Source organism: Pholis gunnellus, assembly GCF_910591455.1.
Source record: "Pholis gunnellus genome assembly, chromosome: 4".
Classification (NCBI taxonomy): Eukaryota; Metazoa; Chordata; class Actinopteri; order Perciformes; family Pholidae; genus Pholis; species Pholis gunnellus.
The window spans coordinates 22818646-22836690 of record NC_136530.1 but is presented as its reverse complement, the minus strand read 5'-3'; the positions used below and the strand labels follow the sequence as shown (position 1 = coordinate 22836690).

The following is an 18045-nucleotide window of genomic DNA, read 5'->3' as shown; positions in this document are numbered from 1 at the left end:
CTCAGTTTCTGGAGATTCTCCACGTGAAGTTGCTTTGCTTAAATAGCTAGCTACTCGACTGATAAGTTAACTTGCTAAACACTGGCTATGCACTAGCCTAGACAGCATGCTAGCATCATTAGCATATTAGCATCGATCGCTCGCATGTTAGCATCGATCGCTAGCTTGATATTATAACCATCACCATGTATATACAATAGGCTATGTAGCCAGACCCAGACATACATTATACATCAAGCTAGTTGACATCTGTCACACTCAGATACAATATTTTACTTGACAGATAATCCGTTGAACTTGAAGATCTGAAGACTGAACTCGTGAACTGTTTTTTGTTTCGTGGAGAAAGTATTTTGAGTATTTTAAATACAAAATTACTCCACTCTAAAGTATTTTGTTACAAATTACGTTAGATTTTGAATCGGCCCTATCAAATACAAATTACAAAATACTCAAAAGTAATTGAAATACGTATTTCAATTACAAGTAATAGAAATACTGCCCATCTCTGGTCCTACAGAGGCAGAGCACTAGTTAATAATACTTTGGTGGCACAGCTCAGCCAGTGGAACCACCTAAATGCCAAACACAAAGGTTAAAGGCCATCACTTCTTCTGGGACATGCTGCATCGGGTCCCTACGAAGTGTACTGATCTTCAGGTTCCAGTTTGTCCAAATATTTCTTACAGGTCCAACAGATGTGGTTTGGAGAGATGTAATGTCAAAGAAGCAGACACTGCCAGGTTACTTGAATGCATAAAAGGAAAGGAAGAAAAGGAAATAAAACCCTTTACACTACCGCTGGAAGTAGGAGGGGGGGGGGGGGGGGGGGGGGGTGCATCGTCCGTTGTCTTATTACCAGCACGCTCTTCCTGGTTGGGGAGACAGTCACTTTGCTGGCCTGCCGATCCGCTCAGCTATTTGGGTCCTCCAGTTATCTTCTCAACAGAAAAGGCAAATAGACACAACACAAAGTGATAAAGAACATATCAATATTTGTTTATTTTGTGTACCGGGCCACCACCTGTTCTGGTTTTTGGGCTGCAATTAAGAGAAAACACACACACACACAGTTTCAGTCTAAAGTGAGATCAGAATGGTTGTAAGAGACCGACATGTAGATGCTTTACCGGATCATTACTCTTTGCCAGAATGTAATTTGTTATTGTAAAACTAGTTAGTTAACCATCAACTATTGCACATGCGATGCCTTGTTGTGGGGAGAACCAGACAGAAGAGGAACAATTGTACAGCAGAGATCAGCATGATCAAACTGAACACCCAGCAAGTGAAAGGGGGTGAAAGTAGCATTTTAACCTCTCTGACGTGTCTTTGCTTCCATTTTCTTGGACTTCTTCCCATCCTTTTTTTCCCCTTTCTTGTTCTTTGTCTTGTCCTCCTCCTCCTCCTCTGATGCGTTAGTTATTGTGGTGAAAGTAATCCTTTCAGCGCAGTTGAGGAGTCAGACAGTGGATTGCCTTTTAAGAGCTGTCAAACAGATACGAATACAAAAAAGGCTTCCAGCACAATGCCCAAAGAAAAATATGCATGAATACCATACTAGAGTCCAGAGATAGACTTCTATTATAAGACCCAACTGTGTGTTGGGAGACTTACTGAATGCCAACTGTTCTTTCAGATAGTCTCTCTCCTGGCTCATCTTGCCACTCTGCCCTCAGCTTACACACCTCCAACTCATGGGATTTCTTTTTGGCGTCCAGCTAGGCAGTAGGAAAGTCATTTTTTTTCATTGTTTATCATTTAATACATCTAGAACATTCTATTACCCTTATGTTTGTCTTGGGCATGCTATAAGCCTCTTGATTACTCCACTCATATGAACAGATAAATGGTCATCAAACATTGTCATTATCGGGTACATCCCAAGTCTCTTAATTGCATCCCCGTTCCCCTCACTTGCGTCTTTTCCTTTCCCTCCCACCGGGGATGCATGGAGATACATGAGTGAGGGAAACGGGGATGCAATTAAGAGACGATGTGAATGATGATATACATGGTCAATACCAATGTGTTACTCAGTTGTCACTCAAGAAGTGATAGTAATTCACCTTCAATCTTAATTCATCTTTTATTCTGAAGCAACCAGGCATAGTATTTGTATCTAAAACACTTTATTTTGATAGAAAGGCGTTAGTTGTCCATTAGTGTCTCAGATAAGCATTGAGTATAAAAATGCAGACTGATTAACCCTGATTCACAGTTCACTACACACATGATTTCTAATTATGGCTCACTCTTTAGGCAAAACACACTAGCATTTGTTCTCCGTGTTAATAGGCAGTTAGTTTGACATCAACGCAGCTGTGCCAGAACTTTATCAAACAAATTGCTGCGTTAACTTGGGTAGAGGAGTTTAGAAGAGGCTGTCGACGTCGCCCATTTCCACAACCACCGTCTTCAGCTGGGAGTAGTACTCGATGGTCACCTGGCCGTTCTCTCTGCCAAAACCTGGTTGCAGCACAGTAGAGATCATGTTAACAGACAATGAACGTATTTCCTTTGCAGTTACAATGACAATTCGGACCATTTTAACCTTTCAAAAAATAAACACCCCTACCTGACATCTTGTATCCTCCAAATGGCACTTCCACAGGGCTGATGTTGTAGTTGTTGATGAAGCAGGTCCCTGCCTCCAGGCTCCCGGCCACGCGATGGGCTCGGGAGATGTCCCTGCAGGCAGAGGAAAGGAACAAATTTCAGATTTTTAACATAAAAAGAAAAGTCTGTATGCAACTTGAGCACACAGTTAAAATGCTGCATCAGAGGTTACTGTGGCGCAACCAATTCCACTTGCTAATTGCAACACTCTTATTGGCTGCTCTGTTGAAACCCTGGGCGGCAGCCAATGGAATGTGCTAAAACCTCATTATCTTTGGGAGCAAACTGTCAGCGTTGTGAATCAGTAGTTGCAACGGACTTCCAAGCAAACTCCATGCATGTGATCTGCCTGAACTCTGCTGACCTGGTGAAGACTCCGGAGGCCAAACCAAACGTGGTGTTGTTGGCTCTTCCGATCACTTCCTCCTCTGTGTCGAAAGGCAGCACTGACATGACGGGGCCAAAGATCTCCTCCTTCACACAGGTCATGTCATCCCTGCAGTTATCTGTGCCGGGGGAGCAGACTGGGTGTAACATACCGGGACACAAAAAACGGACCGATTATGTGATGTGGTGTAGCGTCACCTACCAAGCACACAAGGAGCCATGAAGAAGCCCCCTTTCAATTTGGGGTCACTGGGGACAATAGGCTCTCCTCCGCAAAGCACTTTGGCTCCCTGGAAAGACAAGACATATTAGTCAAAAATAATTGTAATAATTAAACTTCACATAACTGCTTTGGGGTCTGTATGAAAGCAGTGGCGGTGATATCACAGCGGATTCACTCTCAGGTAAAACGCCTCTCCACGTTTGCTCAATTCCTCCACGGGGTTTATAAAAGGTTCTGCTGATCTAATGCTCGGAGAGGATTAGAAGCACTACCTCTTTCTTGGCCTGGTTGACAAATCCCAGCACTTTCTCCAGCTGCGGCTTGCTGATCAGCGCGCCCATCCGGGTGCCGTCCAGCAGCGGGTCCCCCACGGGGATGGCCTTGGTCCTTTTCACGACTTCTTCGAGGAACTGGGGCATGATCTCTCTTTGCACGTACACTCTGGTGCCATTGCAGCAAACCTAACATGTAGAAATAAAAGAATGCATTTGATCAGGTCGGGCTTGACACCGTAACAACACATACATGGTACAAACTGCCTCACCTGCCCCTGTGTCAGGAAGTTTGCCATGAGTGCTCCCTTCACCGCGTTTTCCATCTCACAGTCTTTGAAGATGAGGAGGGGAGATTTCCCTCCAAGCTCCAGAGTCACCTGCTTCACCCCCTTTGCAGACATTTCCATGACCTGAGGGCAAGAAGAACACACTGGGCATTAACAACAGGGACAATTGAAGCCTCGTGGAGCACATAAAGAGTTATGACACAGCACAAATACTTTACATTAGTGCAATATATTTCCCAATACTGTTATTTGTTGATGCTTTGAATGGGGGTTTCTACTTCCCAGGAATCCAGTGTTTGACATTCATTTCATTATGGTAAAAATATTAATGAAAAATCGTGTATTTTCTTGAAAAGTTTATGTAAACAATGTCACGTATCTGCATCAATTGTGATTCAAGTTGTATTATTGTCATGTTGTAATGCAGAGCAGAGAATAATGCAAACACACGGCCACGGTCTCTACGGTCTCTGCACCTTTTTGCCGGTTGGCACACTGCCGGTGAAAGATACTTTGGCGACCGTCGGGTGATGGCAGAGCAAGGTGCCGGTGTCTGCCCCGCCTTGCACCACACAGAAGAGCCCATCGGGCACCCCCGCCTCTTTGTAAATCTCAGCCAGAATGACGGCAGTGACGGGAGTCATCGGAGAGGGCTTGAACACCATGGCGTTACCTAAACACAACTGCATTTTAAAACACTTCAAGCCGAAGTTTAAGGGACACATTTTAAAGATGTGGTAATACACACTGTTGAGACACTCACCACATGCCAGAGCAGGAGCGGACTTCCATGATGCGATCTGGAAGGGGTAATTCCATGCACCGATTCCCACGCACACACCAAGAGGCTCCCGCCTGGTGTAAGCAAACGACCCGCCAGGAAGCTGGATGTGCTGGCCTTCCATGGACGAAACACAACGAAACTTTAAAAAACAACACTTTAGTTTTGGAACTTTTGTAAAAAATAAATACAAATATCACACTTTTTGTTTTATATGTGACAAAAACAAAAAAGTGTTTGTGCACCCACCTGCGAGTGTACCAGCCAGGCCAGCGTAGTACTCAATGCACTGCCAGGCGACATCAATATCCACCAGTGCCTCAGTGATGGACTTGCCATTGTTGATCACTTCCAGCTTTGCGATTTTCTCCCTTCTTTCCTATTTGTATTGGAATAACAGGGGCTGTAAATACAAACTTTGACCAAACTATTTCAACATGTACATGGTAATTTGGTGTCATTTAATGTATATAGCTTTAAGAATATACAATGACTCGGACAAATTGAGGTTAAAATCCAAAACAGCATGAGATCAATGAGGCCGCACAGACACACAAAGGTTTGTATTGTGCAAATGTAGGCCAGCAGTAGAGGGAGGGGGGCATGTTAGTGATTTTAATGAATAACTAGTGTCTTAATAAAAGCTTGCCAAAGTCTGCTTCAAGTCACGTTGCGCAACACTGAAACCAGACGGCCTGGTTTCCAGACTGGATGATAACGACACAGCTTGACCGGCTCACCCTGATAATGCGGGCGGCCTCTAACATCACCCGAGCCCTCTCCATGCCGGCCAGCTTGCTCCATTGTAGGTAGGCAGCGTGGGCGCTCTTTATGGCCTCATCCACCTCCTCAGCCCCACAGGGAACCATCTGACACAAGACGCGGCCTGCACAAAAAAACAGCAGCAGCAGTTACAGACTGGCTGAGCTCCAAGACAAGATATGAGGGGAAAGAACGACGTGGAAATCTCATTTATTCCGACACACGTCCAGTGGTGCAACGGATCGTACAGCTTTGATGATGATTTCTAAGCTTCTTAGAGCTGGTGTAAACAGGTCATAACATCTCCTTCAAACTGTACCAAAACTACATTTTACAATTACACATCATGAAAACGTTATCATTTCATTAACTGTATATAAGAAGTATAATAGAAGTATAATTTAACCTCGCCCTATACTCATTTTCACTGGACAGAATCTGAACGCATCAAAATGCAACTGAATGGAACCTCCATATGTTAGCCGTTAGCAGCGCTGCTAACGTTACCAGATCTCCTGCTGTCAATTTCAACACAGATTTGTTGTTTACAATGTAACATGGTCAAGGATCGGCGAACAGAAAGCATAAAGGTTGACGCCCTGATCACATATTTTACTGTGTATTGGCGGATTACGATCGTAAGTAAAACTTTATTTCACACTGTGATGGTTAATTGTAAACCGTGCAATTAATCCGCGGTTCACATGCGTGCCGAACCACGAGGGGATCCACAATGGTCCTTTACACCACTAGATACATTGAACTATAAAGCAAGGAATTTCTACTTCACACATACACAGAGACGGGTGTATTGCTGGGAACCCCATGGAGCACTTTGTAGCATTTGGTGCAATTTTGGGCAGGCAGCAGGTTCAATATTACTAAACTTCGGCTTCCACAGACTTGAGTCCAGCATGTCGTCCGCAGCGGGCAGATAACACCTCATTGACTGCAGTTCACTTTAAAAGAGAACTCTTCTTCACTTCCTTGGAGTTGCACTACTACAACGTGTTCCTCTAAGTACAAGTACACAGTAGGTAGTATACAATTGAGTTGCATATTTTTTTAGGTGCTTTGGGGGACTTTTGGAAAGTTATTTCAAACTACAATGACTTAAAAAAGTAACATAATTCAAGCTTTTGAGGGCCCTTTTAGTTGGGGGCCCCAGACCCAGGTGGCCTACCTTGCCGGTTATTACACGTGAGGGACATCATGAAGACTTAAAACTAGGGCCATAAAAGTCCTGTTCACAATGTTTACTGAGGTAATAAATCAAGTGAGCAACAGGGTCATTTTCTTACTCCGCCCCACCAAAGAAGAAGAAGAAGAAGAGGAACGGGGTTTCTGTTACGCAACGTCATGTCCTCATAGCGACCCTACCAACCTTTAAACTGGGCTTTTACACATTTCACTAATGTCATTATTAAGGGTCAACATAGGAAGCGTCACATAATGGAGCAGACTTCAGTCAATTTACCAGTCGCAGGCTCGAACACGGGCTCTGCGTTCGTCTGCTGCCTGGGCTTCACTCGCTTCCCACCCCAGAAATTCAGCGGATCTGAGATCAGCACGGTGCCCGTCGCGGCTCCGGGCATGGTGTCGAGGATTGACTGGGCCATCGTCAGAGGGAGAGGACCTGCGAAATACAGCAGAGTAGCCGTTTTAGCGATGAGTCAATCACACTGCACTTTCTCGCCGTCAGCCAGCTGTTTGCACTATTTTAAGATGAGCTGGCACAAAGTTGAGGCCCTTAGCCAAACTAGTGCGAGGAAAAGCGGCGCACGAGAGCATGCGCACGTACATTTTAACACAGATTGATGCAAACTCACCGGTTGTGCTTCAACAGATAGACTCAATCTTGACGGAGATTTCAGGTTTTATGCACATTGTCACGCCCCGATTTGCTGGCAGGACACGCCCCCTTCATGACACCAGACACAGAGATTAAAACCATGGACGTATAAATAAATCGGGGCGACATGTTTTTTTTTTTTACTGTATTCTTACAGTAAACATTTCCACTCATCTATTCATTATTTTATATATCCTATTCAGGGCTAGCGGCAGCACGACGGCTACATCGGTAGTTCACTGTATGCAACATGCTAAAGGTTTTGACAAACAGCTGTTTCAAGTCAAGGTGCAGAGTTCAGCAACGGGACAGCTAAAGCTTAAGGGAGGCAGCTGGTCCTGGAATAGAGTCCTACAGCGCCTCACAGTGTGCAAAGAGGGCAGTACAGAGGGAAAATGGCTTTCCAAAGAGGGAGAAAAGAAAAAAATCTGGAATAAATATATAGATTTATAATAAAAAAGAAAAACACTAATAAAGAGTTATCATAAAACTTTATTAATAAGTAAGAAACAAGGATACAGACAATGACATACAATAATACTGACAAAGGGATCAGATGTTACTGTGACAATTCATCATTGAAATCTCAAAACAATGTATGGCCTGTGCTGAACACAAGGTATCCTCTGTATCCTTTGGTAATCAATTTAATCACACACTAATTTTCTTCTTTTAATTTCTAAGCAACACGATCTTAAAGTTAAATAAACAAAACATGAATGAGAAATTTGACCGAAGTTAGTGACGCAGCCAGACACAGCGGCAGCTAACGCCTTTGCTCCATCCAGCGCCGCAGAATCCGTTCCGTCTGCGCTCTGGGGACGGAGCCGCGGCTGCACACAGTCGCAGTGCGGGAACGGTCGCCGTTGAACCCGCCTGGCGATCAGGAAAACTTGGCTGCTTGGGGAGGAGGTCCCAGGAAGCCTCCAGCCTGTTTGGTTGCAGCTCTGGAGGGCGCGAGACCGAGCATCTTCTGAATGTTCTGGAGAGAAGACGCAGAACAACAACAACAAAAATATGAAAAACATACAATTACATGAACTGTATCATTTTTGAAGATGCCCGAAAACTGATTGGCCTTCCCCAAAGCACAGCATTGCTGTAACATGCTGGGTATATTAATTGGGGTTATTTCTTAATACAAATGTCTGAATTATTGAGATTGCCAAAGTCACTTTCCAGTCTGTGTTTTCCTGACTTATTTGTTTGATGTTCAAAATATCGACGCGACCTCTCCCTGGGTCTCGTGTAGAAGTTACCTGTCTGATGGACATGGTGCACAGGATATAGAGGAAGATGAAGGAGCAGTCCGTGTAATCCTCGCCCAGCAGGTTGCGATGCGACAGTCCCTGGATGTACGAGAGCGGCACGAACGGCAACTTGGCCACTACTCTTCCGTCGAAGCTGAGCGACACAAAGAAGTGGGATGAAGAAGTTTGCGACACACATTACACAAGATTTTACTTTTGTCAAAATGCATAATTCCTCATCAACACAGACTGAAGGTCATCGCCATTTGAACTTTTCTCTTATTCCGGTTGATCGTTTCTATAAATCTAAAGATGACGATGTAAAATAAACTTGCTTTAACTTCGTGCATCACTTACATGGAGTTGAACATGCCCATCAAAGCTGTGAAGCAGAAGCCGATGGCGAACATGGACTTCATGCGCACCTGCAAAAACAAACACAAGATTAAAAATGGAAATTTTGAAGTTAGATCACATCTGACTACAGTTTGGCAATACTGACACATTCAAGTACATTGATATCGTTAAAGTGTAGGTCAGTCTGTTAACGTTGTCATATGATATTTATTCTTAACTACATCCAAAACAACCAGAATCTCAGACATGATCTCATTTCATACAGTATAGATATATCTGAGCATTGCATATGTATTGTAAACAAATTGTCTCTCACCATAGACAAGTCTCTGTTGTTGTTCTTCAGTTTCTCTTCTTGTCTTTCTGTAACACATTCAGACGCATACATCACTTATCGAGGAAGACTTGTCAAAGTGGGGAGAAGGGCAGAGATGTCGAGATTTTGTCTTTCTTGTTGGCATAAAAGCAACTTATTTCTCAGCCGATTTGTTTACAGAGGGTTCTTACCAATTTTCTTCTTCTGTTGACGTCCAGCGGATTCTGTGATGGTTTCCTTTTTCTTCTCAACTAATATCAAACAAGCAATAGAGAATGCATCAAACGGTCTACGGAAAGACGATCAAAGCAGAAACGACAGTATGAGGTTCACGTATGAGTCACTTACGTTTTTTGCTCTGTTTTTCCACTTCAGCCTTTAGCCTCTTGTACTTTTCAGTGCGATACACTAAAACCCAGGTAATCCCTGGGGAGAAAAAGCAGAAGAACATGTTTGTTTATAAAATAGAACAACTCTTTTGGACCGCTGCCACTATGGGGCAACATATCATATGCGTTGAGACAATATACATTTGTCAGATTTCTCCACTATCCGATATTATATTTATTGGATCAGCCAACAGCCAGACATTTCTGTCTGATTTTTTTTTATTAATAAGCATTTTTGGGGGTGTTTCCCAGAACAGTTATGGTATTATCACGCATACTGATATCACAACATACAGTTACATACACTGTAACTGAGACTTGTTTACATGTTGCACATTCCTAGTGGAAAAGAATGACCAATTCTAAACGGTAAATAACATTGTGTGGCCATCTTGTTTTGTTAGTTTTCAGTCAAAGTAGAATTGAAATGTCAGATGCTAAACTGCACTTAATTCACAATCTATGCTCTTGGACAACTGAAAACAATCAGCAAATATAAATAAAAGGGATATTGTTCGTCTTAAATTTTGCTGTATTATCAATAAAACTTCAATGCAAAACGAAATATACATTTTAATTTCTCCTCTCCTTAATTAGGATGGGTCAAATGCAGTTTTCAGAGGGAATTAATTAAGCAAAATGTATACCTACATTACAAAGAGCGTAAACGCTAGTCTTTTATTATGAAAATTTAACCGGAAGTCTTATTTGCGTCTGACATGCTAACGTCAGGCTTTAGCTTAGTTAGCTAAATGTGCTGTGTAGCTAGCACACTACTGGTGCTCACAAGCACCAAAAGTAGCCATTAATCAATATTAATAACGTAAACAACATTGCCCCGCTATTTAATGGAGACGGGTGTAAAACATGACATATCAATGTGTTTCTTGGACGATAGTAAAATTCCTTCATTCTCGAGCTGTCTGTCGGACTGTCAGCAGGATTTTACTCACCTTCGGCCAACAACGCTGTGCAAACAGAAATAAACACGATGAGGATAGTGTCTGCAAACATGGTGCTCATGGTGTTTTGGTCCCGTCTACTGTCCCGTTTATCCGACCGCAGATAGGTCAGTCTATCAGTAGAGGCTGCTCCACGGGCAGTGAGCACATTACACTGGTCTCAGACTCACTAGGCTGATGTCAGCAGTACAGGAGGTCATGCATGTGAAAAGTACTTCCGGTTCAACGGCCTCAAACTGTTTGACTGTTCTATACATTTTGTCGTCGCTTTTCTGTTTTCTTTCTGGGGGGTTTTATTTGTTGATTTTACTAAATTATTTCACAATTTTTATTTTATTTTATTTTATATATTTCTCAGTTTATTTGTATTGTATCGAATGTCTCTCTGAGCTTTCTGTTATTGTTATTATTGCCTTGCTTTTGCTGCTTTGTCTGTCAAAGCACTTTATAAACTCTGTTTTTAAAGGTGCTAAATAAATAAAGTTATTATTATTATTATTACACTACATACCATACTTTATACTATCTGTACTACAAGACTAGAATACATTTTATATATTCATAATATACATATATAATATATACATATATATATAAAATGTATGTGTGTCTGTGTGTATTACCGTATATTGCACGGGCAGATGGGCAGGTGCACCCAAAATCTTAAAAAAATGTACTGAAATAAATCCTTTTCTCTCAAATGTGTAAATAGAAACATGTAGATGTAATGGCAGTGAGAGAATGGAAAGCTGATTTTTAAAAACATAATTTACCCAATTCTGATTTCAACATCTCGCCAACGTAAGCATCATCACAATATGATCACCGTCATCTTGTCCTTGCATGCCCATTAACGCCAGCCGTCATCATAAACCATCATTAAATGGGAGGAGCACGCGAGGAGCTGAGGCACCCCCCCGTGTGTGTGTGTGTTTTTCGAGGGCCGCATCGTGCTGCAGATGAAGCATGGCAGGAGACAGCGAAACAAAGCAAGGTGACCAAGCCGAAAATGAGAGCATTAATCCGCAGCCTTTCCTCATCGGTGTGGCTGGAGGGACAGCCAGCGGCAAGGTAAGTAGCCGATAATATACGCGCTTTAATGCTATTTCTTGGTATTTATTTGGTGTTTTATCGTATTATTCTGTGTCAACCGGCATAAATGGATTCGTTTAAAAAACAAACAATTGAAGATGACACGCTTTTTTTTCTACTGGAAAATAATCGAAGCTGATTTCTAATGTTTTAGTTGGAATTAGACGGATTGTATTCCCTGATAAGTAATGAGTATATAGGCCAGCCGACAGCATATATTATGTCAAAATGAGATACATTGTCAAAATAGGCCTTTTCTTAGATGGTTAATAAAGAAGCATATGTTGTATGTGGAAACCAGACTTAAGGACTCCCATAGCCAATATGTTCCTCTAAGGGGATCTAAAGGGTTGCAAGGATCAGAGTAAATGGATTTCAATTAGTTAGCTTTACCTGCGCAGGGTCTGGCTATCAGCACCTGAAAATAGAGAATAACAATAAAACGCATTTACAGACTCTGAAAGTAGAAGTTGAAAATAACCAAGCAGCTATTATGTTAAGATGTGATGCTGCCTGTATGCCATATATTTATGAATTATATACCCAGAGAAAGGTGTGAGGATTTTCTTTTCTTTATGATCTGCATTGTTTCTTCTGGTGGGTCTGCTGAAACCTGATGTAACCTCTGTCTTACTTCACCTCATTTCTCAGGTTGCCTCATTGACATAACAATTGTGTCTTCAATGTCATGAGACTAAATATCTGCGTTATCATTCTAGATTCTGTATTCAATATTGATATTGAGTTTCAAAGGTTGCCAATAAGCATTGGTCCCTCTTTTGAAGATCCAAAATGGACGCTTAGTTTTATATTTGGTTGCACCGTTGCTTTGCAGAGTCTTTCATCAGGACATCATATGCCAAGGCAAAATCAACGTCTTTATTCTCTTCTTCTCAATGTGTGCGACAAATGTGGTTCTCCAAATGTCAGAGAGCTAGTCAAGCGAATCAAGTAGTCCTGTGCGTGGGACATCTTGGACAAGGCAGCTAAATGCATTTATTATTTAACTGTTCCTCGACGTTAGTCGTGTTGGTTGATTTTATAGGTGACTATATCAACCAAACTTTGTTCAGTAGTTGTTTGTGGGCGTGACTTCCTGGTACTAAGCCCCGTTTTTTCCCCCCACAAGAGTAACCGCTCACAGAGCCACCTGCTCTCCCACGCACGTTATCTGAGTGTGGCGTAAACTGCAGTCTTTTGTTTTAGGGCCGTCTGTGACTGTATCTGTCTGCCAATCCAAGTTTGCGGCCAGCGTTTTGCTATGCCACCTGTTTTGTTCTCCTTGTGTGACTAGTCGTCGGTGTGCAGCAAGATCATGGAGCTGCTGGGCCAGAACGAGATCGACCACCACCAGCGGCAGGTGGCCATCCTCAGCCAAGACAGCTTCTACAGGGTCCTCACCCCAGAGCAGAAGGCCAAGGCACTCAAGGGCCAGTTCAACTTTGACCACCCAGGTGTGTGTCGGTATTAATCACCTCGTCGCATTGCCTCAGTTGTGTTAGTGTGTCATCTGGCAGCAGGGTAATCAATGATGGACGCCTGCTGGCCTGAAACAGCTTGTCACCTGCTGGGAAACGTCTGCCTTGTTCGTTCAGAGGCGATTCCAACTGATAATTCAGGACATTAAATCAGGATATTACATCCTGCTGCAGAAATAGTTTTAACTGCTTTGTTCTCTTTCCCTCTCTATAGATGCCTTTGACAACGACCTCATAATCGCAACTTTGTGGGACATCAAGGAGGGAAAAACCGTACACATCCCCGTTTACGACTTTGTTTCCCATTCCAGGTAAACAAGTCTTATCAATCAGGCAAAATACAGACACAAACATATTTTCATTTGTTTGTTTCAGCCCAGGCACTATTAAAGAGGACTCCAATGCACCAGAATGTGGCAGTAACATTAACTTAAAAAGTGCTAAATGTGAAATTCAGAGCATATCTATGGCCTCTATGCGTCTCTCAACATGGCGACGGCGGAGTCGGCAGCTAACAGTGCTGACGGAGCTAACAGTGTTTACATGAGGGGGAACCGTAAGGTTGGTGCTATGCTTCCACGATGGCACCGTCGTACAAAGCAAATAGCTTTTTGCCATCATATAAATGCTCTGAATATGGTATAGAGAACCTTCTTAAAGTAGACAGAATGTCCACTTGGTGGATTAACTACTCCACCTTTTTTTTGTAAATTGGTCTTCATAGCATAGTGAAATTAATGGGAACCAATGGCTACCTGGAAGGAAGCAAAACATTTGAAAATCTGAAACACCACAGTATGATCTCATCATTACTGCAAAGTATATTTCAATTGTATATAGCACTGGAACACTGAATAATGAAACACTGGAAGATTGTTTAATGTATAGCTTTGAAGCGAGACTGTGTAGTTTCTAAAGAAAAAATGACACTTTCTTTTCAATACAACAAACCATAGCTCGGTTCAATGCACTCTTGGATTGAGCAAATGTTCCATGGCAACACTTGTGTTTTTATGTTATGTCTTTTGTATGGCAGGAAAGAAGAGACGGTGACCGTGTACCCTGCTGATGTGGTGCTGTTTGAGGGCATCCTGATGTTCTATTCGCAGGAGATCCGAGACCTTTTCCAAATGAAGCTGTTCGTAGACACAGACGCAGATACGCGCCTATCTCGAAGAGGTGAGACATCCAATCACGACAGTTCCCTCCGGCTTCTAAACGCTAGAGGGAAGACGCTAAGTTAAAGATGATTGGGAAATAGGGCAGGTGTATAGCTCAGCTTGGCCCAAAGATTGGAGGCAGGGGGAAACGGCTAGACTAGCTCTATAGAAAGGCAATAAAATCCTAAACACAAGTCATCTACAGTAACTCTGCAAAGAACCCCCCCCCAAAAAAAGATGTCAAACTACTGGTTAAAGATAACTCTTCCCTGGTCTTATCTACCCCCAGTGCTGCGTGATATAAATGAACGTGGTCGGGACTTGGAAAGCGTTCTAGCACAGTACATCACTTTTGTAAAGCCTGCCTTTGAGGAGTTCTGTCTGCCAGTAAGTGCTACTCTACATGTACTGTAACACTACTCGACTCATTTGCATGATTGTGCCCCTGAGCCTTGACTCATGGTCGAACCGTTTGTCCTTTTTTATTCAGACAAAGAAATATGCCGATGTGATCATACCGAGAGGAGTTGACAATCTCGGTGAGTATTTGTGCTTTTGGAGCTCACAGACTATCGTGTAGAAATTGAAGCCACGTGTTCGAGACACCAGTCTTAACCGTATTATCATCAAGGACACAGCTGTGTTTGTTGTTGGCCTCTGAGCTGGGAATTGTGTTCTCAGAACTAAGGAAGCCGAAGCATCTGCTGCTGGGAGAACCAAACCGCTTTGTCTGTTGATTTGAGAAAGGAACTTTGAAACTGAAATCCAAAAGAAACTGCCGACGAAAACAAAACTGTATAGTCTAAATACCTTGAAGCAGGATATCTACCCTGACTCACCTCCAGTTTGTGCCTCTTATGTATGATCATTACATTGAGGTCACAGAGCTAAGCGTCCAGTTATACTCTGCAATCTTTGAACTGAAGACTGAGTCTACAGCCATGGTAGCAGTAAGGGCAGTACTTATGCTGCATTCACATGGAATCATCATTTTAACGGACGAGAGCAGGACACTGAAGATTGGTGAGGTCAGCAGGGAATAGTAGCAGAAGTAACTGTAGACTGCACTGCCTTCCAAAGACAACATTTTTAACTTATTGCCATCCTCCGCGATGGAATTTACAACCGGATGCTACGTAGCTTGCTCACAGGAGAAAGTTTTTAAAGTTTGGAATATAATATTAACATAAAAGCTGCATTTTATAGCTACTTGCAGTACTAGAATAGTTGCATAAAATAATAGACGCACAATAGTTTTATTTAATATATTTTTTTCCATCACCATAGCCACATTTTGTCATGCATGCTTCGTTTTTCCCATGCTGTCCAGAAGGTGTCCGTCTAAGGTCTACACAGGCAGCAAGCTCCGAGTCTGGAAAGTAAAGTCAAAGTAGAAGTGCCTTAAACCTGCATTCTCTCTAATGGCCATCAGGGGGCAACTCCTCTGGTTGCAAAAAAAAGTCTGATTGTATAGAATTCTTCTCACTTTATTTATTCCCTCACTAAACATTGTCAACATGAGTTTATGGTTGCAATCGCTAGTTTCAAATCTTCTCCAATACAGCATGATGTTCATTAAGTAAATAATGTTTCCACTGCGAGTAAAATAGATGATAAAGCAGGGTATGTTTTAGGGCGGGGCTACCTTGTGATTGACAGGTTGCTACCACAGCATCAGCTGAGCCTGATAGGGATGTCATCAGTTTTGCTGGTATTTTGTGATAAAACTAAAATTCCTGATGGTGGCGCTAGAGGAAAAGTCAGAGGGTCATCAAAATGTATCTTCTGGAGTTCATGATTGTCTGCACAAAATGTCAAGGCAATCCATCCAGCAGTTGTTGAGATACAGTATTTTAGTCTGGACCAAAGTGGTGGACCAACAGACAGGAAATGCTTTGTTTCTTTACATGCAGTGGATGAAACGGTAGTTTTATTAAATAACCTTCTGGGTTTTTCAAAGACCGATGTGTAGCTTTGTGACTTAAATGTAATGGCCATACATAAGACACACAACCCCTAACCACGCAATCTCTTTGTCTCTTGATACAGTTGCCATAAATCTTATAGTTCAGCACATCCAGGATATTCTAAACGGCGGTTTGACCAAACGGCTGAACGGGTGGCTAAATGTTTATGGAACGACAAAGAAGCAGCCAAACATTGAGTCCAGCAGTCGGCCCCACTGAGTGCAGCGCTCCCCGAAGAGAGGAAGGAGGGCTCAACGAGCCGTATGTGTGCTACATTGTGGCCAACAAGGCAGGACTAATTTCCAGGGACACAAAAGGCCTCTTTTTGATATGATTCTGTTTGGACTGACGAAACGAATCAAAGGCAAAATATCCCTTTTGTGGAGATTAAATCTGTATTCAGTTATATATTTCTCTTCAGTTTGTGTACTGTATGATAAAAGGGATGGGGAGAGATACAAAAGGGGCTACCTTGCAATTTAATATTGCTGCTTGCCTTTACCACAGCACTGACGAAGCAGAAGCCGTCACGGTGTCTAAATAAGATTTCAGAACACCGGACAGCCTTTAACCATACAATGAATGCAGTCACGCGACATGCTGCTCAAAGGCAAGGCCTTACCCTGTCTCCCTACCGTTAAAAGGTGCACCGTGGGACCTGACTAATTCACTTTATCAATGCAACATGTCATCTGTTTTTTTTCTTTTTCTTTTCAAGCTCTGTATAAATCCTAATTTGACTTGTACAAATAGATTTTGGAAAAAAATGTACTTAATGGTTTGAGATTTCAGATGTTTGTGTCTTGTTGCTTTGTCTCGTCTACGTCTAACAAACAATTAGTTATCGGTCAATTTAAACAACCGACTCCCACCTCAAACCATCCGATGTATGAAATCACCAAAGATCAATTTCTGTACTGTCTTTGTGGACAAATTGATTTTTATTTCAATGTGAGACTGACATTACCGTAACTCATTTAATAAGATGTTGTTATGAAATTTCCACGGGGTATTTTTTTTTCTTTTGAGTCCCGTAAACTTGAATACTCGGATGCGTTTGTATGCAAGTTTAATTTGAAAGACACACTGAAAATGGTGTTTCTTAATGCACAGAGTTGTTTAAATGTCAATATGTACAAGATGCCCAATGTAAATGTGCACTCTAAGTGTTTAATGGGATTTTTGTCCTGTGTACATTCTCTCATGATAAAGTTCTCAGGTACTCCTTGTTTGCTTGAGTTTTCATTTGTATCTGATTTAAAAAGAATATACATTTCTTTTCAGACAATGGGCTGTTTTCCTCTTATCTACATCTTAAAACGTAAACACCACATGCTTGGTGCCATATTGTAGATGCAAAGAAAGGTTAAACAATTAAAATACTTTTAAGTTACTAATACTAAGTAGTTGGTCACAATGTGGCTGTAGCTAACTTAGAGGCCACTAAAGTCATTCTTCCTTTGTCTGAATTTGGGGGTTCATGCATTATTCCAAGGTGGTCCGCCTCACTGCTAACCTTGCAGCCAGTTAGCGTCTTTTGTTTTATGTATTGTAGCTGAAATAATTGTTCATAATATTGGAGCTGGTTTTGATTTAATTGCAAGTGGTGGTGCATTTGCGGCCGTGTTGCCAACAGTTTGTTGATAAGACTGTAGTCTGAGATATTGTCGGTGTCAGTAATTCCCGGCTTCTCTGACTCAGAATTACAAGTCGGAGGCTGACGTTGACATTTTAGTGAAGTGATGCGAGCGTGGCAGATGACAAGTCGAAATGTCTACCATGCAGTATTTTTATTCTAATATATTTAAATTTGACTACTTGTTGGCCAACATATATGCACAAGAATATGTAATTGTTTCTCCACCGGTTTTATTCCCGACAGTGTGTC

The 18045-nt window shown here is 42.1% G+C and overlaps 3 protein-coding genes across 3 annotated transcripts; 1 reads left to right on the top strand and 2 right to left on the bottom strand.

Moving 5' to 3' along the window:
- Window positions 1-2075: 2075 nt before the first annotated feature.
- Window positions 2076-7234, bottom strand: aldh9a1a.1 (aldehyde dehydrogenase 9 family, member A1a, tandem duplicate 1). The gene is made up of 12 exons (XM_079158572.1): window positions 7164-7234; window positions 6812-6970; window positions 5313-5458; window positions 4822-4951; window positions 4555-4689; window positions 4268-4464; window positions 3774-3914; window positions 3502-3690; window positions 3209-3296; window positions 2984-3125; window positions 2579-2691; window positions 2076-2469 (listed from the first exon to the last, which is right to left on the bottom strand). The coding sequence occupies exons 2-12, from the start codon at window positions 6951-6953 to the stop codon at window positions 2375-2377; spliced, it is 1518 nt and encodes a 505-aa protein (XP_079014698.1). The 5' UTR covers window positions 6954-6970; window positions 7164-7234; the 3' UTR covers window positions 2076-2374.
- Window positions 7235-7660: 426 nt separating this feature from the next.
- tmco1 (transmembrane and coiled-coil domains 1) lies at window positions 7661-10649 on the bottom strand. The gene is made up of 7 exons (XM_079158660.1): window positions 10452-10649; window positions 9458-9535; window positions 9301-9360; window positions 9110-9156; window positions 8794-8861; window positions 8446-8590; window positions 7661-8168 (listed from the first exon to the last, which is right to left on the bottom strand). Exons 1-7 carry the CDS (start codon window positions 10519-10521, stop codon window positions 8070-8072), a joined length of 567 nt encoding a protein of 188 aa, XP_079014786.1. The 5' UTR covers window positions 10522-10649; the 3' UTR covers window positions 7661-8069.
- Window positions 10650-11426: 777 nt separating this feature from the next.
- On the top strand, window positions 11427-17297 carry uck2a (uridine-cytidine kinase 2a; the record flags this gene model as incomplete). The annotated part of the gene is made up of 7 exons (XM_079157971.1): window positions 11427-11531; window positions 12847-13006; window positions 13245-13341; window positions 14067-14209; window positions 14480-14577; window positions 14681-14729; window positions 16240-17297. The coding sequence occupies 7 exons, from the start codon at window positions 11427-11429 to the stop codon at window positions 16374-16376; spliced, it is 789 nt and encodes a 262-aa protein (XP_079014097.1). The 3' UTR covers window positions 16377-17297.
- Window positions 17298-18045: the final 748 nt, after the last annotated feature.

What these genes read in the sequence shown, in the direction of transcription:
- tmco1 (XM_079158660.1), bottom strand. Translation starts at nt 10,521, where the DNA reads ATGAGCACCATGTTTGCAGACACTATCCTCATCGTGTTTATTTCTGTT. An exon ending in TCAACAGAAGAAGAAAATTG is followed by an intron (nt 9,157 to 9,300) that starts GTAAGAACCCTC and finishes AATGTGTTACAG; the next exon opens with AAAGACAAGAAGAGAAACTG. An exon ending in GCACCATGTCCATCAGACAG is followed by an intron (nt 8,169 to 8,445) that starts GTAACTTCTACA and finishes TCTTCTCTCCAG; the next exon opens with AACATTCAGAAGATGCTCGG.
- aldh9a1a.1 (XM_079158572.1), bottom strand. Translation starts at nt 6,953, where the DNA reads ATGGCCCAGTCAATCCTCGACACCATGCCCGGAGCCGCGACGGGCACC. An exon ending in CGTGTTCGAGCCTGCGACTG is followed by an intron (nt 5,459 to 6,811) that starts GTAAATTGACTG and finishes TTTTTTGTGCAG; the next exon opens with GCCGCGTCTTGTGTCAGATG. An exon ending in CGCTCCTGCTCTGGCATGTG is followed by an intron (nt 4,465 to 4,554) that starts GTGAGTGTCTCA and finishes AGTTGTGTTTAG; the next exon opens with GTAACGCCATGGTGTTCAAG.